This window comes from Mercurialis annua, linkage group LG6 (genome assembly GCF_937616625.2).
Source record: "Mercurialis annua linkage group LG6, ddMerAnnu1.2, whole genome shotgun sequence".
Classification (NCBI taxonomy): Eukaryota; Viridiplantae; Streptophyta; class Magnoliopsida; order Malpighiales; family Euphorbiaceae; genus Mercurialis; species Mercurialis annua.
This window is the reverse complement of record NC_065575.1, coordinates 6,119,585-6,145,577: the sequence shown is the minus strand read 5'-3', so window position 1 is coordinate 6,145,577 and position 25,993 is coordinate 6,119,585. Positions and strand designations below refer to the sequence as shown.

General features: G+C 32.4%; 5 protein-coding genes and 1 non-coding gene across 9 annotated transcripts; 3 read left to right on the top strand and 3 right to left on the bottom strand.

The window, feature by feature from the left end:
- Positions 1–456: 456 nt before the first annotated feature.
- On the bottom strand, positions 457–2,327 carry LOC126688145 (uncharacterized). The gene is made up of 2 exons (XM_050382744.2): positions 2,183–2,327; positions 457–1,046 (listed from the first exon to the last, which is right to left on the bottom strand). Exon 2 carries the CDS (start codon positions 1,033–1,035, stop codon positions 685–687), a length of 351 nt encoding a protein of 116 aa, XP_050238701.1. The 5' UTR covers positions 1,036–1,046; positions 2,183–2,327; the 3' UTR covers positions 457–684.
- Positions 2,328–5,750: 3,423 nt separating this feature from the next.
- On the top strand, positions 5,751–7,337 carry LOC126685786 (bZIP transcription factor ABI5 homolog). Its single transcript, XM_050379742.1, has 3 exons — positions 5,751–6,181; positions 6,779–6,853; positions 7,076–7,337. The coding sequence occupies exons 1-3, from the start codon at positions 5,756–5,758 to the stop codon at positions 7,148–7,150; spliced, it is 576 nt and encodes a 191-aa protein (XP_050235699.1). The 5' UTR covers positions 5,751–5,755; the 3' UTR covers positions 7,151–7,337.
- Positions 7,338–9,457: 2,120 nt separating this feature from the next.
- LOC126653921 (probable xyloglucan galactosyltransferase GT14) lies at positions 9,458–11,385 on the top strand. Its single transcript, XM_050347922.2, has one exon. The coding sequence runs from the start codon at positions 9,727–9,729 to the stop codon at positions 11,248–11,250; it is 1,524 nt and encodes a 507-aa protein (XP_050203879.1). The 5' UTR covers positions 9,458–9,726; the 3' UTR covers positions 11,251–11,385.
- Positions 11,386–12,756: 1,371 nt separating this feature from the next.
- LOC126688192 (uncharacterized) lies at positions 12,757–16,521 on the top strand. 2 transcript variants are annotated; one of them, XM_050382808.2, is made up of 8 exons: positions 12,757–13,048; positions 13,141–13,206; positions 13,311–13,377; positions 13,472–13,572; positions 15,241–15,285; positions 15,371–15,691; positions 15,780–15,909; positions 16,276–16,366. In XM_050382808.2, exons 1-7 carry the CDS (start codon positions 12,926–12,928, stop codon positions 15,900–15,902), a joined length of 846 nt encoding a protein of 281 aa, XP_050238765.1. In that variant the 5' UTR covers positions 12,757–12,925; the 3' UTR covers positions 15,903–15,909; positions 16,276–16,366. The 2 variants fall into 2 exon arrangements, with proteins under 2 accessions (XP_050238765.1, XP_050238764.1); XM_050382807.2 differs by having other exon boundaries at positions 12,762–13,048; positions 15,780–15,882; positions 16,276–16,521.
- A 1,817-nt stretch (positions 16,522–18,338) lies between these two features.
- On the bottom strand, positions 18,339–18,410 carry TRNAP-UGG (transfer RNA proline (anticodon UGG)). Its single transcript has one exon. It is a non-coding gene; the product is annotated as a tRNA-Pro (tRNA).
- A 1,742-nt stretch (positions 18,411–20,152) lies between these two features.
- On the bottom strand, positions 20,153–24,926 carry LOC126687264 (zinc finger CCCH domain-containing protein 49-like). 3 transcript variants are annotated; one of them, XR_007644089.2, is made up of 6 exons: positions 24,659–24,926; positions 24,353–24,467; positions 23,969–24,238; positions 23,272–23,495; positions 20,806–21,802; positions 20,153–20,472 (listed from the first exon to the last, which is right to left on the bottom strand). XR_007644089.2 is itself a non-coding variant. In XM_050381759.2 (5 exons), exons 2-5 carry the CDS (start codon positions 24,455–24,457, stop codon positions 20,911–20,913), a joined length of 1,491 nt encoding a protein of 496 aa, XP_050237716.1. In that variant the 5' UTR covers positions 24,458–24,459; positions 24,659–24,926; the 3' UTR covers positions 20,153–20,910. The 3 variants fall into 3 exon arrangements, 1 of the variants encoding a protein (XP_050237716.1); XR_007644088.2 differs by having other exon boundaries at positions 20,153–20,469; XM_050381759.2 differs by having other exon boundaries at positions 20,153–21,802; positions 24,353–24,459.
- Between the last annotated feature and the right edge of the window lie 1,067 nt (positions 24,927–25,993).

The following is a 25,993-nucleotide window of genomic DNA, read 5'->3' as shown; positions in this document are numbered from 1 at the left end:
GTGTTTTTTTTCCTTATTAGAGTAAAACTCTTAGTTAATTACATTTGTTGTAATTATTAATTTATGTTGACCCTAATATCGTAATTTTGCCTGTCCCCCCCCCCCCCTTCCCACATATAAGATAGTTATAGATAGATAGATAGATAGATAGATTATAGATAGATAGATAGATAGATAGATAGATATAGATAGATAGATATATAGATAGATAGATAGTATAGATAAAAAAAAATCAATTCTTTAGGTTTGAATTGAAGCTGAAAAGTGTGGATTTGAGTGCAATTAACGAAATTGCAATGTCAACATGAAATTAAAAAGGGATTAAAAAGTGAGTTTTTTTTATCAACAGACCTTTTATATACTTGATTTATGTAATTAAGTATCATCTAAAAAAACCAGTTAACGATCAAAAAAATACTTACAAAGATTATATCCATCATGTTATCCCTATGTAAATAGAATCAATAAACTCGTAACATATTATTGAATTATGTAAATAATATAACATAATAAATTGGAATTTTGTTATAATACCCACTTTAAGAGTTTCTTCCTAATTATATATAGTTGACATACACATGAATAGGGAAATCATCAAATATATAAAATCCCAATTAGTACACATATATGCCATTGACATATTAATTAGAACGTAGACACATTATATATAGAGAGTCCACATGACTAAGTATGTATATTCTGCATCAAGTCACTAATCGAACGTGATTTCGCATCTAACTCCGATAGATTAGAACCAACGGAACCGCCCCGACTCATACCGTGACTTCTATGGAACCGGCAGCGGAACGAACCGACGTGGGTGGTGGGAGAACAAAGACAGTTCCATCTTCCACTTGGTGGTCTTGTTAAAGCTCTTTGTAGCTTTGGGGAACTACTTGGAGTAGTAGCATTAGTATTAGGCTTCTTGACTGAATCCATGTTCGTTGTTGGCACTGTAATTTTTGAAGGACGTGGTAGCTGTTTCTCATCATCAGCCATCCTTACGGGTTTCATGTCCTCTAATTTGTAGGCCATTTTTATTTTATCTAATCAAAGTATGAAAATATAAGTATATACTGAAATATAATTATATAATGTAAACTCCTAATAAATTGTACACCATTATATCAAATTTCTGTGAATGCTTTATATATGAATAAAAAAAAGTTAGAAATAGTGACCAAATTAAGGGTAACATAACTTAGACTATTGCAACGGAGGGAAATATAGCAGATTTAAAATTATTATAATAGATCTAAGATAACGGTATTAACACATTTAACAACGGTTCGCCATTGTTAAAAGACATTTATGTAGCAGTGTCGCTAGCATAGATAATTAAATTATTTTCATCAAGTATATGCCAAAAACATAAATGAGAAATCTTTAAATAGAAACAACTTAAGTTGAACGGAAACAAAATGAAAATGCTGAAATTGGAAACGCCGAGATAGTTATTTTTACAAGAATAAGTTATGATATAAAATTATATAAAATTTGAAGTTTTAGACAAGTTTATGAAACTGAAATGAAACGTGGGAAGGTAGGGTCCTAAAAAATTCCATGCAAATATGCAACATATATGAATAGGACGACAATGAAATACGATTAGAGAAATTAAATGTAATTGATCACATGCATTTTTCATCTTTACCTAATTTTTTTACTCATATTGATATTAAACATTTAAATTTATCTATTTTTTTCAGCATGAAAACGCAAGATTTTTTAAATCTTTCCTATTATATCTACTATCTATACCTATAAAAGGCGACTTCTACATTGCCGTGACGGCGATAAAAGTGAATATTAATACAATATACTCCTAATATTCACTTTTATTGTATTAATATTCACTTTTATTTATCATCCTAATTAATTAAGACATTCTAAAGACGAGATTTTTTTTTTTTTGATACTTTACCCTCTTATAATTTGAATTTATTTATTTCTTATCAATTAAAGCGGATAATTTTATCAAAAGAAAAACTTTTGCTCTTAATCATTATCAATTATTGCTCAGATAATCATCCTCCAAATGTAATTAATTAACAATTTAGCATATGAAATTATTTTTCCACACAAGACATAAGGGAGGATTGAAAGACTAATTATAAATTTAAGAGAAATGCCAAAATGTTTTTCTATAGAAAAATTATAGAAAATATTGGTAGAAGTGTACCTGCAGATAATTGAAATTGGGGCAAGAAAACTTTGAATTACAGTGGAAAAAGTGACCCAAATGAGAGATTAAATTTTGAATGAATTGAAATGAGAGAGAATTGAATTAAGAAATTCTGAATTCTCTCTTGAAACACTACTCAAAATGAGAATCTAACCTTAACTACAACAAAATTGGTTACTTGGCCGTTGCCTAAAAACTTTGGGGCTCTAATTCTGTTTTACAGTTTTAAATATGTGGTAATTCTTTATCATTACTTTTTAACCACTATTACTATCTAATTTAATTTGTTTCCTTTTTTTAATGGATGTCTTAAGTGCACACCTAAGAAGCACGGAAACTTCGACAAAGTTGCGTTTCCCGTTTCGGAAACGTTTCGGAAACCGGAAACTCTTGGACACCCGTACGAAACGTTTCGGGTCGTTTCCGTAAATAATAAAAATTAAAAATTTGTAAACAAATTTAAAATTATTACCCACAAATAAAAAAATCTAACTAGTTACCCATAAATTTTACATTCGCATTGCCCACAGTACATCAAATATATTTATTTGTGTTGAATTATATTATATTTTTTATATATTTATAAAATTTTAAATATTTAGTATATTAAAATGAATTATATTGTTAATTATGATAAATATTTAAATAATACTTTTATAAATATATCCCTACAGTTTTGTTATTTACACGTTTCCCCCACGTTTCGTGTCCTTCATTTTGAAAAACTTTCGTTTCCCCGTGTCCGTTTCGTATCGTTTCCGTTTCCCGTTTCCGTTTCCGTGCTACTTAGGTGCACACTGTTTAATAATCTATTTTTTCTGTTTTTTTAAAGCATGTAATATATTTTTCAAAAGAAAAAGTATTAAAAATGCAGTTTACAAAAAAATTGAAATAATTACTTTGAATTTTTTTAACAGCTTGTGTTTTAACTCCAAATAGCAATCCAATTATGGATGTTTTCTTTTCAACTGACACATTGTTGTTAGGAATATTCTGTAAAGCTTCAAATTTTACACAAGAACAAAAAATTCCGGAAGTATTTTTTAAATATTTTGTGGGTTTTCTACTAAGATTTCTAGTAGCTACATTTGTTTCTATATTGAAAAAATTGATCAAAATTCAGAGCTCTTTTAATTTTTTTTTCCAGTTTTACATTCTAAGATATTTATAAATTGTTTTATGTAATTCTTATAATTGTATAATTAGTTAATAAATATATTTAGGAGCGGAATCAGCCTTTTAGGGTGAAGTGGTGACCGCTCCCGCAAACTTTTCAAAGAAATAAGTTAGTACTCCATCTTTTTTTTTTTAAAATACGGTCATTAAATTTATACTTTTATACTATAATTATCCTTTCTAATCTTTTGTTATAAAAATTATAGTTGATAAATCTAAAATTTTATATAATTGGTCAATTCTATAATTAATTTTTCTAAATGAAATAATCAATTGGAGGACTAATATAACATAAAAATAAATTAAAGCATTGATTTGAATAGCCCATTACAATTCATATTACTTTGTCATTATATCTAAAGACTTTAAACGGGACAAACTCACTAAAACAAACACTAAAACATAGAAAAATTTCGTATGATAAAAATTAATTTGTTATTCATACTATTTTGTTATATTTTTACGATAGTTTTTTTTTTCTGACCCTCTTTTTAAATTTTCTAGTTCCGCCCTTGAATATATTGTTGATTAAGTCGAATACAAGTAACATAAAGATAATACTTTCAAATTTTAATATTTTATTGGATTAACCAAGTCTCTTAATTATATATTTTTAATTTATTTGGTATCTTAATTTCTATTTAGTCTTATTTAATTTGCTAAATTCATTTTAGGATTTCTAACTATATGATTTTGATTTATTAGATCTCTCATCTTCTATTTGTTTTTGTCAGATCCTTAAATTTTTGCTTTTTGATTAATTGGATTCTTAAGTGAAAATCCACTTAAAGACCATCTAAGGACCTAATAAACTAAAAATGAAAGTTTAAGAAGTCAATAAATTAAATGAGATTTATTTAAGGACCCGATGAATTAAAAAGTGAAAGTTTAAATGTTTTGACTTGAATTTTTAAACATTTGCCGATCTATTCAATATGACCATATTTTTTTTTTCATTTTATCAATTATAACATAATTTAAAGAATTTTATTTTAATTCGAGTCAAGTATCTTAATTGAATAAGTTAGTATATGATTTAGTTGACGTGGTAGTTATTGAATGATGGACTATTGAAACTAAATCCGTTAATTATTTTTTTAAACCGCGCCGTATGGTTTAAAATGTTTTTTTTTTGCCATTATTATGGGCTTTATTCTTACCATTGGAATTTTATTGGCTTTAGCCCATTTACAAGCCTTTTTACAGAATTTGGAAATGAGCTCAACTCGAACACATTAGATAAAAGTCAACCTACATTTATCCCACCTTAATCAATCCATTTTACATTTAAGTATTAATCATAATTACTCACAAAAAAATGTTTAATTTCTTTACCAAAGAAAGGTAGAAAACAAACGAAAGTTTGTGAAAATTGGAAGGAGAAGGATTGACAAATGGAAGTTGTCTTATACTGCATATATCACACTCAAATCAAACTTCCTTATACTGGAATTAGCTTCAGTTTCAACCGTTTTGTATGAATTTGCTTTTGGATTTTTGTGTTGGGCTACTGCATGTTCATTTTTCAAAAAAATCTTTCGCCACATGCCAATAATCTCACCAAATTTGCTTACATATTTTTCTTGGGTTAAAAGTTTAAATTGCTCTAATCTTTTTATTTCAATTTGATATCAAATTTTTTATTTGTATCAAGATGATAGTATAACTTTTATTTTTATTTCTAATTAAAATATTTTAAATTTTGTAAAGTTGATGTGATGTGGCAATTGATAATAGCATATTTTAAGAGTATATTGCTACATAAGATGTGAATCATATAACATTATCCCATTGTCAAATTAGATCCAAAAGTAATAGATCGGAAAGTAACGAATTTAAAAAAGTGAGAAAATGATCGGTTCGATTAAAATTCGACTGATTCAATCTAAACTAAATTTTTCAACTTATTTAATTTTTTTAACCAAATCGACCAAATTAATAATGTTATCAAAATTGAATTAATCAAAATCTTAAATACAAACTAAACCAGTCGAATTATTTGGTGAAACTGATAAGAATATAAAAATATAAGCTAATAAAGTATATGATTAAATTGGTTAATTAATCACAAATTCAAAAATCTTAACCATAATCGGATGAATTTTTTTATTTATCAAACCGACTAGACTAACTGAACAAATCAAAAAAATAATCAAATTTAACCGAAATAGATCAATTAATTTGATTTAACGGGCCGTTCGCTGACCCTAGACGAAGACCATCGCCTGAAATAAAAATACTTTTTTGGTACCGCTATCTTACGAATTAAAGTATTGGTATCAAATTAAAATATAGGAAAAATAATTAGTACCACTTAGACTTTTAACCCTATTAATACATGTTTAAACATATTTTTGTCTTGACAGTCCACTTCCACACTGACCTGCAACAAAAATGTCATCTCTCCATCTAAATCAAGAAGAAGAACCAAATGAAAAATATTTAGATTTATCATTAAGCTCAGGCGCAGCTCAAACAGCCCGGCAAGATCGAACCATGCATAACAATGGTGTTAGATATATTCCATGTAAGAGACAGAGAGGCCAAGATGGTGCTGCATTAACCAGACCTAATGATCTTTCTGGTGCAGCGGCTGGTATGGGCGGTGGTCTGCAGTATGATCATGGTGTCATGTATGGGAGGTTTAGCTGTAAAAGTGGTGAAAATGGTAAGAAAATAATGAGTTATTATGGTAATAATGAAAGAAATGAGGGGGTGAGTTATAGACAGTCATCGTCTTCTTCGTCACATTCTGAGAAAATTCGGCATCGGATGATTAAAAATAGAGAATCTGCTGCTCGGTCTAGAGCAAGAAAACAGGTTTGAATTTATTTATTTGGTTGTTTTTATTAATTCACTAGAACTCAAACTTCAACTAGAAAATTAAGAAATATAAGTTTTAATTTCATTTCGACAAGAAATATTTTTCGTAACCGAAATGAAAAAAAAAAAAAAGTTTGATGACCAATTCTTGTAAAACATCATTTGATTTAATCACCAAAAAGAGATAAATTAAAGTTTTGTAGTGATTTTCAGAATCAATATTCTGAGCGGATAGGATAATTTTAGGATTTTTTTCCACAACCTATTAGAATCGATTTAAATAATATTTTTATGGTAAAATGAATATTATTTAAATCAATTCTAGTAGGTTGTGGGTTCTCTTGAAATTAAATAATGTAAATAATATGGTGGTCATCAATTCTATTATATGTGAAATGAAAATCAAACTGTGATTATAGGAAGAAAAAAAATATTTATTTTAAAATTAAGAATAATATAGTTTTGGTGAGCAAGCAGATTTATTATCCATAAATTAATGCCATATTCATTGCATTCTTTTTTTATTGTTCTCTCTTTTTATTTGTCGATTGTTCTTAGTTTTCTTGATTGTTCTCAAATCTTGATGTGTTTAAGGCTCTGGAAGCTCAACAGCAATTGGAAAATGCAGAACTCAAGAAAGAGAATGACCTCCTAAAGAGGATTGTAGGGGTAATTAATCAATATTTTCCTTAAAAGTACTACTAATTAATTATTACATTTTATTTATTAAATATGAAAAATATTAGTATTTAGATAGATGATTAATGAACAAATTGAGTCTGCATAGTATTTTTGAGAAAACTGAAAATCAAATGTTAAAGTTTAAATTGAATATATATGAACTAAAATTTCTACTCATCTAATTTGACATTGTTTAATGCTTAATTGCAGTTTCTATTGGGCATTGTGAGGACAAAACGCACGAAGTTGCCAACACTATCAAGGAGTTTCTCAGCACCATTCTAAATCATATGCAATCAACCAAAGCAATAATATCAAGGATTTGTGTATGTGGAACACATTACCAAATCTATTCTCATTTAGTTTCAAGTATTTTTGGTTTGATTAGAAAAGTTAAAGTTGTTCATTAGTTATTTAACCCAATGTAGAACATAATTTCCATTAATGATAAATAAACATGACTTAAATAAAATTGGAATGAAATTTAGACTGGCTGGGACAGTGTCACTGGCCATCATATTTCGAAATTGGCAGTTTTGTAGGCTTGCGAGTGGTCTATATTCTAGAGTTGATCGTGAGTTTCGGTTCAGAATAGTGAGTTCTCATCACAAAAAAATTATTATGTTTTTACTTATAGTATTATTAAAGATGAAATTATTAATATAATTTTGTACACTCTTCTTTACGTTTAAGAAGAAATATATTATAGCCGTTCTAAACTCTCTAAAATTTTAATAAGTATTTTCATCTTTGTTCAATTGAGAGGTGGGTTTTGCCATTCTTGATCAAAATCACCTCTCAATCCCATTTGATTCAAGTTTTTATAGTTTTTTTTAATAATTTTTTTTTCTTCAGCCGACTTTGGTGTAGGCTTTGTTTTCTAGTTTGTTGTTTTAATTTGATTGGATCTAATCTAAAACAATTTAAAAATAGTTTATTCTTCATCTTTAAAAGTTTACCAAAGTCTTATAAATTTAGTCAAAATAATGATAGATATAAAAAAAGATCAGACGTTTACTGAATTTTCACTTATATCCGAACCTTTCAAAAGTATCTATCAAATACTGGTTGTTTCATAAATGTTCATCTGCTAAAAGGCGCACACCTGTACTGATGTGGCATGCCACCTATTTGGCACCACGACAAATATTAGATAAAAAATATAGATAAGCCTTTATTTTTTTTATAAAAAACTTTTACACCCCCGAACTCTGAATTTAATGACCGGGTTGAAATGATTTAGAGTTTGATGGGGTAAGTTAATAGCTTATCTACAACCAATGTTTTAAAAGTCGGACCGAACCGGTTAAACTAGAAACCGACAAGTGGTCCGGTCTAAAACTGTAAAAAACCGACATTTACGGTTGAACCAGGTTGGACTGAATTGAATTGGATCAGACTGGTAAAAATCAGGGGGTTCAACCAATGAACTGGAGGCTAAACCGATAAAGAGTCGATAAACTAGAATTTTTAAAATTTATTAAACTGGCTGAACAGAAAATCGGCGGTCTCACCGGTTTGGCCACTGGTTCAGTTTTTTAAAACACTATTTGTAACTTTTACATGATATTTTGTCATGGTGACAAACATGTGGCACGACACGCCATTTCCACATTAGCGCAAGTGTGTGCATTTTATTAATTGGATATTTTTGAAAGAAAAACATGTATTTTAGAATGATATTGACATTTTTTAAAAGATTTAGACATAAATAAAACTTTATGTAGCTTTTTTCGATTATTTCGCATTAAATCTTTAAATTTTTTTAGCTTCAACACTATGGATCCTAAATATGAATTCGTAGATAAACTAAAATATATCAAATAAATGTAAAATTACTATTCTTTTTGTTTTTTATATATATAATTTGGAGGGACAAGCGCTTATGGAATCAATTGAACCCATAAACCAGCAAATTACTGCGGAGCGCTTCTGTTATAACTAATTGATTATATACATTTTTGTTAAGTTCATCACATCTTATAACAAATGGTTTAAATTGAAAGATCTTTAACAAATCAACAAATATTAAAAAAGTATCCAAAGTTCAGGTATTTTTCGTAAACTAAGTCATGATTAATATGTAATTATGTACATTTTTTATATTATATAATCAACTAATAAACTAAGGCATGATTAATATGGAGCAAAGTTATAATTTGCAGTTTGGTAACACTTGTTTGAAAATTTAATAATTTAGTATTTCGGTTTTAATTTTATAAACTAAAAAACCCTTCTATTAAATATAGATATAAATCGCTAACATACTAGAATATGAGGTATCAAATCGTTTCAAACTGAGGTGTCAAATTATTTATATAATTGAAACTGACATACCAAATCGTTTGAAAGTAAATTTTTAGTTATTAATAGAACTAATAAAAATTCCTAATTGTTGACGGATCAAAAATAAAGTATTAAATTATTTGATTTTCAAATAGGTAATATCGAACTGTAAATTATGATAAATGTGAGGAGCCGTAGAATAATTTGCTGTTATTATGTAATCAACTAGTAATATATTTTTGAACAGTGAACCAAGAACTTGCAGCTTGCTCCTCATATTTAATTCATGGAAAGAAAAAAAAAAGTGTCCCAATTTAATAAATTAATTTGTCTTAAAATGACCCAACAGATTACCAAAGTAACCGACGTTTGTTCCTTAAACCTAAATTTCCGCAAAGAATCCAAACTAAATCTCTAAAAACTCAATAATTCATACTCATTCTTCAACACTCCACTCTTCTTACGCACTAATTCTTGCCTTCTTCTCCACTTCACTCCACCAAATTCCGTTACAATAACCCAATTCAAAAATTTATTAATCTCTTCTGTTTAATTTTTGCTAATCAAACAAAAAAATGGAGAAGCCAATCACTAGAAATTTCTGCAACAATCAACTCTGGTTGGTCATTATTGTCTCCTTCATTTTCTGTTTTATTTTACTCTGTTTTGATTATTCAGCTCTCACCGGTTCATCTCAAAATGGGTTCACGGCTTTGGTTAACAATTTTGAAAATCCAATCACCACCCAGTTATCAAAATCACTTAATCAAACTCAAATCAAATCCAATAAAGAGGACCCATCTGTTCAAGATTCTTGTTTGGGTAGTTATATTTATGTTCAGGAAATTCCAAGGAGGTTTAACCAGGAATTACTTGATAACTGTGAGTCAATCACTGTAGGAACTGAGCATAATATGTGTCCTTATTTGGTTAATTACGGTTTAGGATCCGAAGTTGAAGATTCTCAAGGGATTTTGTTGAATCAAAGCTGGTATTCCACTAATCAATTCTTGTTAGAAGTTATTTTTCATAATAGAATCAAGAAATATAAGTGTCTAACCAATGATTCTTCACTTGCTTCTGCTGTTTATGTCCCGTTTTATGCTGGTCTTGATGTGGGTCGATATTTATGGGGGTTTAATTCATCAGTAAGAGATAAATCTAGCTTTGATATTATTAAGTGGCTGATTGAGAAACCAGAGTGGGAAAGATTACAGGGTAGGGATCATTTCTTGGTTGCAGGGAGGATTGCTTGGGATTTCAGAAGGAAAACTGATGAGGAATCTGATTGGGGGAGTAAATTTAGGGTTTTGCCTGAGTCTCATAACATGTCTATGTTGGCAATTGAGTCTAGCTCTTGGAATAATGACTATGCTATTCCGTATCCGACTTGTTTTCATCCGTTGAAAGATATCGAGGTGATTCGGTGGCAGGATTTGATGAGGGCCCGGAAAAGGTCGTATTTGTTCTCGTTTGCCGGTGCTCCGCGGCAGGATCTTAGGGATTCGGTTCGCGGGAAGATCATCGAGGAATGTCAAGATTCGGAGAAGCTATGCAAGTTGTTGGAGTGTAGTTACGGTGTTAATGGTTCGATTACTTGTGATAATCCGATGAATGTGATGAAGTTGTTTCAGGATTCGGTTTATTGTTTGCAGCCTACGGGAGATTCGTACACGCGGAGGTCAATATTCGATTCGATCTTAGCAGGGTGCATTCCGGTTTTCTTTCATCCAGGAACTGCGTATGCGCAATACAAGTGGCATTTACCGAAAAATTATAGTTCATACTCTGTGTTTATACCGGTTAAAGATGTTAAAGATTGGAAAACTGGAATCAACGAGACGTTGCTTCGTATTCCGGAGGATAGAGTATTGGCTATGCGGGAGGAGGTAATAAAGATCATCCCGAATATAATTTATGCCGATCCGAGGTCTAGATTGGAGGGAATTGAAGATGCATTTGATTTAGCTGTGAAGGGAATTCTTGAGAGAATTGAAAGAGTTAGGAGTGTGATCAAAGAGGGAAAAGATCCTAGTGTTGGATTTGCAGATGGGGATGATTTCAAGTATACATTTTCTGGATATGTAGGAGAAACTTGAATTGATTATTTAATTCATTAATATAGAGTATATAATTAGTGATTAATTAGTGACTGTTCTTCCAGCAATTGTTAGCAAGAAGTGATACTTATAAAGGTATACAAAAAGCAAATAATGCATCATAGTTTTCTATTCTGTTTTGGTAAATTGGATAGGAGTGTGTAAAAATTAACCAATTTGAAGCATCAAACTTAACAAATAAATTTGGTTCGGTTTGATATGATTAAATTATAAAAAGAATTAATTCACTTTTGGTTCAATCAAACTGAAAAATCTCCGTCCCAATAAAATTGTCTACTTTATCACACAGTTTAAGAAAAGCAATTATTATTTATAGATTTTATAAAAAAATTCGTAGTCATTCTCTTATTAATATAGAGTCCGTTTGCAATTTACTTTCAACTTACTCATTAGTGAATTTTTAATAGGGATAATATAAAAAAGTTTAGTGTAAAAATTAGTTACTTTTTGAAAGTGGAAAAGAATTTTGGTAATTTTTTTTTTAAATGGACAACTCTATTTACACGGAGGTAGTAGAATTGATTGTTTTTAATGGTATTTAATGTTTTTCATTTGTTTTTTTTTTTTCTGTCTTTTTATATAAAGATATAAAGATGAAAGGCATATACAATAGGTATCTTGCCGACACAATTGAAAAGGGTCCATGAGCATGATGCTCCATATGATGCATTAGATGGAGGAGGCAGCTAAGGACTGTGGTTAAATAAATGCTGCGGCCAAAGGTTTGGTAGATGGCTCCAATGACATCGCCTATAATTGTGCTGGCTAGAGCCCATGTCCCCATATAAGCTCATGTGCTCTCATTAATTCCATCCAAAAAAAAAAAGATTTTAAATATTCTTAAAGCCAAAGTTAAATCTTCAAGGCACATGTAAATTAGGATTAATTACTATTACCTCCATAAAATTTGGTCTGAAATATTGTTTTTTCTATAAATTTAAAAAAAATCAACTACATAAGGAAGTTTTAGTTAGCTGGAACATAAAATTTAAGGGAAAAATAGTCGATTTTTAAAATTTATGGAGCAAGTAGTATTTCGGACCAAATCTCACGAGGATAATAATAATTAATTCTATAAATTATTAAAACATTCTTTTAACTTTAATAAGGTCGCAATTTTTTTAACAGTAGATTGCAAATTGAATATGTAAAAAAAATTACAACCCAATTGCAAATTAATATGGATATGAAAGGCTTAAAATGTTATTGCTGAGATCCTTACATAACTCCTCATATACTCACCAAAAAATAAAGATAAAGATAATTTGATAGATTTAGAATAAAGGTAGAATGGCTCAATTTTAGTAATCGGATTTCTATTGTTTTATTTTAATAGTTAATTTTTTATTTCATTTTAGAAGAGGTTCTTTTGCCAATATGCATATGTAATAGCTAGATTTTCACTTATTTACTGTTTTTTTCTTGAAAATATTTTTAAGCAACGGTTTCTTATTATTGTTCTTTATAGTTTATCCGCACTAATGCAATATGCCAATTTCCATCTTTTTCCACTTTAAGGTTATTAATATCCTGATACTAAATTAAAGGGCTTATATGCCCTCAGACAAATCTCTGTGGGTTTTTCTGTACATTTGCACTGTAATTATAAAACAAAGCAGAAATTCTCTAAACGGCAGATAAGCGTACGACACTAATGGCGGCAGACTCAACTTTTAAACTATTCGCGACGTCTGGAGGAGGGTTAGGGTTCTTCGACTCTTCACCGGAGACTCCTCTCCCTCCTCCACCACCGCCTCTCGAAGTTCTTTCTTCTGAGGTATATTTCATTCATTTATTATTTTAATTTTTCTTTTTATGATTTAATTAGTTAACTGATTCTGTTATTTATAAATGTTTCAAATTATTTAGGTTTCTGCTTCGAATATAAAATGCTCCGTTGAACCAGTTATTATAGACGGTCTCACTTTGCTCAAGGTTAGCAGTGCTTGATTTTTCAATATATAGTTTACTGTTCTTGATTGGAATAATAATTCACAATTTAATTGAATTAGTATTATTAACTAGTTTGTTTTTTATAGGGACGTGTTAGTACTAAAGAGGTTTTCGGATTGCCGAATTCCGACTTAGTACCCGGTGTATATGAAGGTGCAATATAATTCTAATTATGTTTTTTGATTTAACTTCTTAAAGAGTTGGGGATGATGATTAGAGTTTATAATTTAATTATTGTGGGATTTAGGAGGACTTAAACTTTGGGAAGGCTCACTAGACCTTGTTAAAGCTCTCCGCTCGGAGGTTCAAAATGGACAATTATCATTTACGGGAAAGCGAGTACTAGAGGTGGGCACATAATTCTCAGGTGATTTCACACTGCTTTATGCATTAATGCTTTCAGTGTGATGAGTTGGTTTGTTGGTTGGTTATTATCGACTACATTAATTTTTGTTCAGTTCTCGATGCCTTGTAGCTTTTGTTTTTGTTCTTCCCTCTTACAACAAAAATAGAGATGGCACACAAATTCGTGAGTTTAGAATGTGAAGTACAAAATAGGCAATGCCAGATTGAGTGGTTACTGCTTCTGTAGCGTTGTACTTATTCCATTTTTTCCCCTGTTCTTATTCTGTATAGGTGATTTAAAACTGAGTTATAGTCCATATTTTTGGAGAGTTATCAAAAAGATATGATAATAAGTTCTACTGGATCAGAAAAGATGCTTTACATTTTTCCTTTCATATAAACCATTGAATTTGAAGTATATAGCTTCTTGAAGGCTGTAATTTCTGAATGGCTTATATCTGGCTTTGGATGGATTTTTTTTTTTTGCTTGAGAGACTGGAGTTCTAGACTGTAATGAGCTCCACCTGGTTATTGAAATTTTTTCTGCTGTTAAAGAGCTCTGGTCAATGTAGGAATTGCATTGCAAGGATCAGTTAAAGCACCTTTATTGGTGAGGTTGAGGGGGAAGACAGCTGAGTGCATCAGGCACTCTGTTTTTTGGATGTTTATTTGTTAAAATATTTCTGACATGTATGCGGCGAAGGGGAGGGGGGGAAAGGAGCGGAAGAGGTTAGGGGTGGGGGGAAGGGGACGGGTGGCAAAAATTGTGAACTCTCTAGTCATGACTTGTGACTCATCAGTACAAAACTTAGTATACTCACCAAGAGAAGGAAGAAGAAACCTAGGAACTTATCAAGTGGCAAGTAGGTGTCTAGCATAACAAATAACTAAGATTATATTCGTCGTTTGGCAACTGGTTTTGTTAAAGACAGGATCCAGTTTTCTTATAAGGAGAAAGGAACAGCATAGTCTAGTTTGTACCTTTTCTCCATAAGCTTAGTGCATCGACTTTTTGACAGTAATTTCATGAGAACAGGTTCATTTAGAGGAAATATAAAAGGCATTACCTTTATAGTAATTGGCCATGTACGAGGATCCCCGCTAAGCATCCATGGCTGAATGGTTAAAGCGCCCAACTCATCTTTAGATGTGGAATACGCTACAGCCTTTGAGGATTTTGCTGTGGAAATTTTAAGTAGATTAGCTATCCAATATGTTCAATTACTCTTGCTCTTAATATCAGCATGAATTGATCATAATTTTTGTAATTCCCATAGTCTAGAACACGTTACAGATCATAAAAAATGGCTCTAGAAAAGTGGAGATTAAGTTAACTGGAGGCAAACATGACATATTATTTTCAAATTTGAAGTTCCCCAATTAACTTCAAAAGATGGCGGTGTGACATATTTTTTGGTGTATAGTTTAGTGCTTTCTCTTGACTGTATATGTGCCAAACAGCATGGTTTAGACTCTAGTATGCGGTCACAAAACTGGTGAAGTTTACCTTGGAAGTTAACAACTATTTGGACGATGACTGCTAGTGTGAAGTAAATATCATCTCTCAAATCATTTTTAATTGTTTCTCAGAAGGGGTTAAACATCTCCTGAGACAGACATCTGTCATCTCTTGCTTCATTGATAAGAATTAGTTTATGTGATGGTTTTCAGCTTGGATGTGGTCATGGGCTTCCAGGGATCTATGCATGCTGTGAGGTAATTTCTTTTTGTCGTTGTTGACTTCACTTCTTGCAGTTTCAAGGGAAAGATCAGCTCTCTCAATTCTTCAGTTTTCTGTCAGGGAGCAGCTGCTATACATTTTCAGGACTTTAATGCTGAAGTTTTGCGATCTCTCACTATACCCAATGTTAATGCCAATCTCTCAAAAGATATTTGTAATGCTGCATTAAAGGATTTAAATGCGGAGCATGGGGTAGAACTGCGATACTTTGCTGGGGACTGGAGTCAAATCCATCAAATTCTTCCTTATAGAAACACCAATGAAAGCAATCAGAGCTTTAGTTTAGTGCAAGATTCAGTTTCCGGTTATGATATCATTCTAATGGCTGAGACAATATACTCAATCTCTGCTCAACAGAGTCTCTATGAGCTTATAAAAAAGGTTTTGTTTATTTTAATTAATTTTTTTATTTGAATTTATTTTCATTACGAACCTTTTGTTCCTAAATTTGGAACTTGTCAATTTGCAGTCCATTCATCATCCGAGTGGAGTTGTTTATATGTCAGCCAAGAAATATTATTTTGGAGTTGGTGGGGGAACACGGCAGTTCCTATCTATGGTGGAGAAAGATGGTCAGCTGCCCCTTCATTGATATTTGTGTATTATTCTTTTAATTACTTTCATAAGCTAGTTATGTTATTGTATTTCGTGTGCATTATGTCACAAATGCTTCACTTCAACCTTTATTGGATTATTGGGGCAGTAGATGTATAACATTCCATCGAAATAAGATGTTCTTGTATATGCAAGTCTAGTAGAATCTAGAGCTTGAAGAATCATGAATGTGGTGTCCTCATGCTTTAGACGTATGCATTTATTCTAAGAGTCTAATTTAGAATGTATCGAGATGTAAAGGAGGTGCTTTTATGTGTTTGTTTACTCTAACAAATATAAAAATATATTATTCTTACTTGGTAACTCATGTTACAATTGTACTGATAGGCAGCCTTTGGTCGTAAATGCAGGGATAATGGCTGCAAGTCTGGTTGCTGAAGTTGCAGATGGTTCGTCTAATGTTCGCGAGGTATGGAAGCTATCGATGAAGTAAATTCAAAATTTCGATTTGGCTGGCTCAAATGCTCTTTATTAGTATAATGTAGATGCAGTTGACCTGCCAAATGTAGAATGACATAAGGATCGGTGTAAACTCGGTGATTAGATGGTACTATAGTATTATTGGCTTACCTTAATTAATGCTTTGCTTCATCTTATGTTTGGAATTCTGCTCCATAGCTTGACTTTAGTTGGAAACTGGGTTCTCCTGCTCCATTTTTTCACGAATTACTGAAAACAAAAAGTAAAAATCCAAAATTTGATCTTTTCCCACTTTGTATGGGGCTTGCTATGAATTATTCTACATAATACAGACAGCATTTGTTATGCAATTTTGCTGAAGTATTTGCACTTGTGAATTATCAAGATACTATATTTGCCAATGTATTCCTTGTGTAGGTTTTGATATTCTCATCCTCCATATGACTAAATTGTTTATTTAAATATAAATGTATTATCTTTATGGCTTAATTACTTAAAAACCCCCACATTGAATTTTTTTTCCGTTTATACCCTGACCTAGGAAAAAAATTCATCTATACCATGACGTATGTGTTTATGTTTTACCTCTACCCCGAGGCACTAAATTAACCTCTTTTCATTTAAAAAAAAGTTTAAAATAGTCATTCATTTAAAGAAAAATTCATTTCTAATTAAACTCTAATTAGCTTAGGTTAAAAATGAAGAACTATTTTAAACTTTTTTCTTAATAAAAAGAGGTTAATTTAGTGCCTCGGGGTAGAGGTGAAACATAAATACATACGTCAGGGTATAAATGAATTTTTTCCTAGGTCATGGTATAAACGAAAAAAAAGTTCAAAGTGAGTGGTTTTTAAGTAATTAAGCCTATCTTTATTATGAATATAAGAGAATGAATTATTTTTTATTATGTAGTTCAGAACTCATTAAAAAATTTCATCCAAAACTTCTATTGCTGTTACATGGTGCTAGAATGCTATGTGAAACGGAAACTTTCGACTCCACCTCATCGGGCACTTCCCCTCTGACCACAGTGACCAGTTGTTCATACAAAAACAAGTGATTTTTAAAGAATAAAGAATCAATTCACCCCTCAATTTGGCATGAAATATAAAAAAGTTATTTTGAAGGGTTTTGGAACAAATAAACCCGCAACTACGACAAAGTGCATTAGAAAGGTCCCTTGCCGCTCTAACCTCTGCAAGCGAGTTACACTTTGCAAAACTTTTTGGAAGAAACTTAAAAAAACTTTTAATATTTTATTTATCTTTTAAATTGATTCTTAATTATATTTAAATTTTAATTATACGATTATAATTTTAAAAATTTGAAAAATTGTTTTTATTTTTGTTAAAAATTTAGGGCTATTTTTTTTCCCTTCTTCTCTTCTTGCTTTCTTCTTTTTCCATTCATTTTTTTCAGGCCACCATCGTCCACCTCCAAAACCACATCGCCTCCACCACCGTTCATCTCATTTGAAAGGGATGAATAGAGTAGTTCATCCCTTTCAAAAGGGATGACCGAGCTGTTCAAAAGGGATGGACCCCAGCGGCGGCGGTTTCTGATTGGTTAGAGTTAGGTTTAATTATTTTAAATAGGTTTAATTAGTGTTAAATAGGATTTAATTAGGTTTAAAATTTGTAATTAGTTAATTCACTTTTCTTGTGTCAGAAGAGGTTTTGTGATACGAAAACGCAAGTTGCGGGTTTTTTTAATACGAAAACACAAGTTATGGGTTAATTTGACCCAAAACTCTTCAAAATGACTTGTTGATATTTCGTGTCAAATTGAGGGGATGAATTGATCCTTTGTTCGATTTTTAAATGTCTAAAGGTCCATCAGCCATCTCATACCAAAATCATAAAAAAGTGAAAAATAAATAAATTTTGCAGTATCTCAGTAATACTGACTCCTTTGATAAGTTTGGAAGGAATGAGAAAAACCATAAAAAATTCCAGAGAGAAATATGGCTGTGTGAAAGTACCAAAAGCAAAAGGGGGCGTTCCGAGAATCGAACTCGGGACCTCTTGCACCCAAAGCAAGAATCATACCACTAGACCAAACGCCCGGTGCTGACAATAATGCTGTTTTATATACTAAACTTGTTGGCAGTGCATACCAGAAAACGAAAATGAATGAATAAGAGTCTAACAGAATTCTAAAATAACAACGCCCCCTTGCTCATTTTTACACATAACAGCAAGTGTATTAATTTGTCCACCACCAACTATTTGGAGTTCACTCGTCTGCAAGCAATACATACACTGTATCACAAGCCATACGTTTGACGATTATCTATATTTTATCTTCGAAAACTGAAGTTGAAAATTCTGTACATTATACAATTCCTTATGAGACATGAGCTTCACAAAGATTAAATTTTTATTTTTTGGGCGTGAGACCAGGTGCCAAAATTACATATATAACTCCTTTACAAATTATTTGCTATTGTCTTTTCAAGTGGAGGGCTTTTAGTGTGTGCAATTGTGTATATTCTTTTCAACTTTTATGTTTCATCAGAGACTCATCTCATCAATATACTTATAAAACAGGATCCATATATCCTATTTATTTTTCATGGGCCCTTTTCTTCTCGGACAAAAAAAAAAAGCTTCAGTAGCTTCACAGAAATCGTGAATTATTACCATGGTAGTTATGCATTCAATTCCCACTGTATTAGCTTTCACAAAACCTGCTCCACTGAAAAACAAAGTTAACAATTATAGCCGCCCTCTATATCTCTACGAAGGTAAACTGACCTGAAATATATTTATTTATAGAATCAAAGTATACTTTTAACCACTGTGAACCAAAGGGAACCTTTTCTTTTGTGTTATCTTCGCGTGTCTTTTTTCTTTCTCATTTCCCGAGAAAAGAAAAAAATGCATTCCTTTACAATTCCCATAACCTTGCCATCCAACTATAAAATTGGTTAGTGTTGCAGTGTACCTCACACAACTCTGCATACTGAGATTGGTTTTCTTTATCTATTTCACTATCTTCACGTATTGTTTCCATTTTTTTTCCAGATTTCCGCACCAACGCATGAATGCTCATATAAGGTAACAAAATTTCTAATTGTCAATCAAAACACATTTGAATGCATTTGTGTTTGTGACAAAGTTTGTTGGATGCTTATTTACAACAACTAATCATCTACAATTAACACGCACATTTAATTTGGCTATTTGCTTGCATTTGTTATTTATTATTGAAAAACATACACTTAAATGTAAATTAATTAAGTATTACAATCATTTGAATTGACTTGCTTTTTGATTTCATTACCATAACCTAACTATTCATTTGAGTATTTAATTGCCTAGATGCCGCAAATTGTCGTGACGTTTGACTACTTACGTCAACGTGATCTCATTTACAATATCTGTGACATCTTTATTATGCATAAAAATGAAAAAACTGGATGGCCGGGCCTTATTTTTTGAATTGTCTGTAACTGAATCAAATACAAATTTTAAAATTTATAATTGGATATATAGTTAGTATTAATGTTAGATTTTAAATATTTTTACAGAAGCCCATAGAGACTATCCCGACCTTCTAGAATGCAATGCACATGCATTCGAAACTGACATGAACACCATAGATTTCTAGTTAACCGAACATGAACATGCATTCGAAACTGGAACGAACTGGAACACCTTGTGCATGTAACGAACAGAACATAGATACTTCAAAATTCAGAGCGGTTCAGTTCTTTTACATATCTAGTCTCAGAGTAATCAATCAGAATCGTGACCAACTTAGAAATTTGCATGAAATAATATAAAGTAACAAGAGAAGATAATATAGAAAATCAAAACAATCATAAAGTTGGAACCTTAATGATTTAAGTATTAAAAATTCAAAATTTTATATGGATAAAGCTGAAGCATAGTCATAAGAGCACAATCAAGAATCAGACCGACAACAATAATATTTAGAACGACCACGAGAATGAGGATTAGGAGGCAAACACCTGCTACAGTAAGACTGACCATTAGCTCCACTTTTACACACCGGTTGATCTCTCTTTAAAGCACCAGGCGATATTCATTTCTTCTCTTCTAAAAACCTTCTGCTTATTTCTGATTCCATCAGCATATCATATTCTTCTAATCTGCACTCTGCTATCAATCCATTACACACAGACGATGACAATGAAGAAACAGTGTTAGGTGCATGAAAAATGCTCAACATTAGTTAATAGTATTAGAAGAACGAACAAGAAACAACCCGCGGTTTAAGCACCACCAGCTTCACGTTTCTTAGTTTAAATAAAATAAAATAAATTTCAGTTCGATTAGAATGCACACCCCTACCTGTAAAACAATGACCTATATTGAGCAATTACAGGAACATCCTCAACTTGAAAGAAAGATATACATCTAAATAGTTCAGCCAAAATTTACTCTACTTATCCATGGGACCATAATTTTGACGACAAAAATATTGAAATATACCTCTTGATTTTATAAATTTATCCAACTTCATATATTAGGGTGCATGTCAAACGCAGCTACAATCCCAAGTAACAAAACACACAAAATCTCATTGACACCCAGGTTTCATGAACTGGATAAAGCTGATGGTCCGGGCACTGAAGGTGGAGGTCCGGAACTTGAAGAAGCTGCAAAATCAGCCCTAGGTGGTGGCGGTGGCGGCCCTGGATGCTGATGCTGATGGATATCTTGAGCAGCTGGTGGTGGAGGAGCTGCAGAGTGAAATGGTGGGTACTGCTGATAAGGTGGCCTCGGTCGCATATATCCATATGGAGGGTAATGCTGCTGTTGCTGCTGATATTGTTGCCCAGAAGGCGGCGGCAATGGCATACCTTGATAAGGATAATGACCTTGCTGCCTCTCCATCGCAATTCTATTCTCCCCCGGTACTGTCGGCCCAGTTGGAGGTCCATCTTGCGACGGAACAAGTGCACCCATTCTTTGAGGATCCATCGATGGATAATAAGCTCTTTCCGGCTGTGGGGGTGGCGGAATATTAAAGTAGTGCATAGGTGGAGGAGGTTGGTCCTGAGTCCCAGGTGGAAGTAATTGGTTCTGTTGTTGAGATATAACAGCTCGCGGCAGCATTCCGCCGAGAGCCAAGGCAGCTTGCCTTGCTTCTTCTGTACCTTCTAATTCAGGTTTCGGGGCTTGAGGCCTGCCCCACATTAGCTTCAGCCTCAAACCCTTGATAACCAACTTGTTAGATAGCTCTTCTGCAGCCTTTTCTGCACCCTCTCTGGTTGTGTAGGTTACAAAAGCAATTGCTCGTTGAGTCACCATTTTAATTGATTCAATCTCGCCATGTGCGTAGAAGTTATCCCTCAAATCCTGCTCAGTGATCCTCGCATCAAGGCCACCCACGTAGAGGGTCTTGATGCCTTCATCCTGAGGTGGCTCCAGCGAAGGCATTTCTCCAGCCTTGTTAAGTAATTTCAAAGCCACTGGATCATTCACTCTGCAGATATTTTAAAAAAAAGTATGTGAGGGAAATAGTTGTTACTAATATGAATAGCAGTTGATGCCTATCTGGTCAGGCACAAAGTTCAGCAAACAGGTTTATGGATGCAATTAGGCACTAGCATTACCCTTGGAACTGTAGCATCAAACAACTAATTAACTCAAAAGCTCAAGTTGTTAGATGAGACTCCAACTATGATTTTATTAACTTTTAACACACACATGCATTGAACTTTGAGTTAAAGAGAACAGATAGTAAATTTTGAGTTAAAGAGAGCAATAAGGATAACGTAATTAAACAAAATACATATAAAAAACTTCTGCATGCTGTATCGCCGACCTAGAACCCTCGGTGTGGGTCACAGGGCCTGTGCCGGGTCCGGATGGCTTGTTCAATAGATTAGCACGAGCATTTTCTAATATCTGCTTTGCATTATCTGACGCCCAGTGATCAGGGGATTCTACGCTCAGGGTTGTCAAGGATCAAATAATCAAACAGGGTTGTCAAGGATCAGACTCTAGACTTTTCAATTATAGATATTTTGATACCAGAATCAAATAATCAATCGATCCAAATTATCAAAATGTTAGGTGACTTTCTAGTTATGGTAATATTAATTCTAGCATGTAGAATCATATTATATATGCACAAATTAAAAGTTAATAATCCAAACTATTGAAGTTCTATCAACTAAAGCCGCATTCAAGTGCATCGTATTCAATCAATTCTTTGACCTATTCAATTAATTTTTTGACAAAACCAACACAGATTGATGTTCTCAGTAACAAACAAAAACTTAAGAAGAGTAACAAGTTAAAAGGCATTTTGATTACATCTTTTCGACAAAAACAAACAAATTCACGGTTCAGAAACACAAACAAATACACAGATGGATTTTTACATAAACAAGCAGCCTTGGAGGAAGGATGTTGCAGATTCTCGTCAAGAAATATGCAATATCTCATTTCTAACTCATGTGGCACATAAATGAGAGTCAACTTTGTCAAAAAAATACTCTACACATCAGATTATAACCTGTAAGATTCTTCATCTTAAAGATAAAAAAGTCAAAGTCCACCGGCCTAAACAAGGATTATCATGGATGATCTAGAAAGTACTTGGACTACGAGGTTCCATTGATTGGTAGAAAAGATAACATAATTTACTTAGTTCTTTTCTGTTCATTTTATCCGTTTCCATCCAGAATTATAACCCAGAAAACTTTCCAGGCATATGAATAATTCTACAAGCTTTGCTCATCCTTAATGCTAAATAATCAGTGTACCATGAAATGAAAGGACTATAAGAGGCATATTGTGAAAACTGTAGGCTCCAGAAATTCAGCAAGAAAATGAAAAGGAAACTAGAACCAGGAATAAGCACATAAGCATGAGCACATAATAAGTGAAAGTTATCACAAGTGAGACAAAAATGCTGAAAGAAAAGAAATGATCCATTTAACTTACCCATAGTAACGATCTTTTATATTCTGCTGTGATAGCTCCCCAGTGATAGGCATCTCATGTCTATAAGGGCACTCAGCACCTCGTGTGCATTCACCTCGTACATAGAAACTACAAACATGTGCTCTGTTTCTTTTGTAGTACGGTGTTGTTCTTTGAAGTTTCAGAATAGTATCACTAGCATGCACTTTTCCATATGAAGATTCATAATCTAGACCAGCTCTCGCCTGCATTGAGCAATAATAACCAACATCAGACCCTTAAAAATCAACTGAACAGCAAATCTCTATAAATCAAAAGCATCAGTACATGAACCAAAGCAGTCAGCACCGGACGAATAATCAAAGAACTACAGATACAAACCCCTCGTGCTGATAAAAAGACGCCTTAGTAAGAAACACTGATACACACAAAATGCTACACAATTTACATAGATGTCACAAACACAGATGTATAATCTAGTAAGGAAAAAACTTTAGAACCATCTCAGATTCTCCTTCAAATAAAGTCAAATGGACAATGAATCTCTACAAATCAAAAGCATCATTGCATGAACCAAAGCAGTATGAACCAGGACAAAAATCAAAGTAATACAGATACAAAATCGCCACAGTAAGATACATTCACACACACAAAATACTACACAAATTACGTGGATGTCACAAACACAGATGCATATTTTACGAAAGAAAAAACATACCCTGCGGTCATGCTCCTCAGCGAAGTACTCACGATTAACATCACTTTTCGGAATGGAATCGTGAGAGTTGATATGAAGAGCAGTATCTCGAACTTGAACAGGCAAACCATAATCAAGATCCAAAAGACAAACTTGACAAACATGTTTCAACTTACTACATGTTTGACAAATCTCAGTCTTTTTAAACCTTGCATCCCTACCAGGTCTCCATCTAAACACTGTAAACGGCCGTGTGCAAATCTTGCATTCTTTATCAAATTCAGCTTTTGTCTACAATAAATAAATATAACCCACTAAACAAATTAACAAGCCCACACAATGAAATCAAACAAAATGCCATAACTAAGTTAAAGCATAATAAAAATGTAGGAATTGAGACTTTACCATACGGACATATGGATTGTCACCGAGACAAGACTCGCAAATAATCGGGAAATCGGAGCGTTCCCATCCATCAGCTTCAAGATCTCTTAACAGCCTATGCGCCATTACTGAAACCCTAGAAATTTAACAATTATACCATACACGAAAGCTAAGAGAAAACGACATGAAAAATTAAACGACAAAGTGAATTAAGCATTTGCTGTGTTTATGCATATGATTAATGAGCTGAGAACTCCACAGTGCCGCCTAATAAGCCAAAATTTAGCCTAATTTTGTTAATTAAATTACACACAAACAGAACATTACCTGGAAGAACAGCACCGCAACCTCCACACTGATAAACAGAGTAATCAGCGAGCTCAACCTCCTCCGCAGAACAAGCCTTATTTCAGACCGACCAGAAGTAGCGGCAGCCAAACACCTAGCTGCTCAAGTTTGGCTCTTTCTCGCCATTAAGCCAATAAAATATCAAGTTATCAACTGTTCACGGGTGGAGTTGGAATTTGTTTTAGAGAGGCGAAAAGCTGGGGTGTGGTTTCGATACCTCTCACAAACTCTCCTCTTTCCCAAATTATCAAAAAAAAAAAAACAAACTGGATTGCTAAACACTGTCTTTTTTTACTACTCACCGCCCTAACATATTACCTTTTTGCCCCTTTTTTTATTAAAAAAAACAAATTCTCTAATGGAATTTTAATATTGAAATTTTTTTATTAAAATTTTAATATCGACCTACTCGAATTCTTTTTTATTTAACTCTTCCGCTAATTTCTTTATTTTTCTCATTTTAACGAACCAAAATGAGACACACCGCTTACTTTTAAAACATCTAAATTTTAGAAAATTATAGGAAATCAACAAAAAATTAACCAAATGTCAACTAAATATCAAAAAATTTACTTTTCATTTTTCTTCCATGACATATTTCAAAACTATTACTGTCATTTTTTCCTTCTTAGTGTTGACAAGCATCAATTTCTACTATTTTGATGAGTTCATTTTTAATATGTTAAAGCTCTTAATTTATAATTTTATCAAATTTTAAAGATTAACCAAATGCCAACTAAAGATCAATCGAATGTCTATTAAAAATCAACCGAAGATCAACCAAATATTGTCATTATTTTTGACGAAAATTATTTATTTAAATATTAGTTATTGGATCCAGAGAATGGTCGCCGGTGGTCAGTGGCCCGAGGTGGCCGGCTGGATGTTGGCAATGGTAGTGGTCGGAGGGCGGTTGTCGATGGCTGGCAGTGGTCGATGGGTTTATCAAATCAAAAGGCACATTTGCAACGTGCCAACTTATTGACTCAAATAGATTTCAGTTAGATGTTGACACATATAAAAAATAACATTGTCTTTTTTTTTTTCTAGAATATATTTATTTTGAGATATTGAGGTATTTTTGTAAACTCTTAAGAGATTTTTTACATTTTTTTATTTGTGAGGTATAAATGAAAACCGATTGGCTTTTTAATTTTTTTTAGACTCAGTTTAAGTTTAAGTGGAACTCTCTCTTTAGTAATCGCTAGTCCAGCCCCATAAGACTTCATTTCAGTAAAATTAAAAACCGAACCAAATCGATATTTTTTTCAAGTTTGGTTGATTTATATTTTCAAAACAATCGGCTCGATTTGA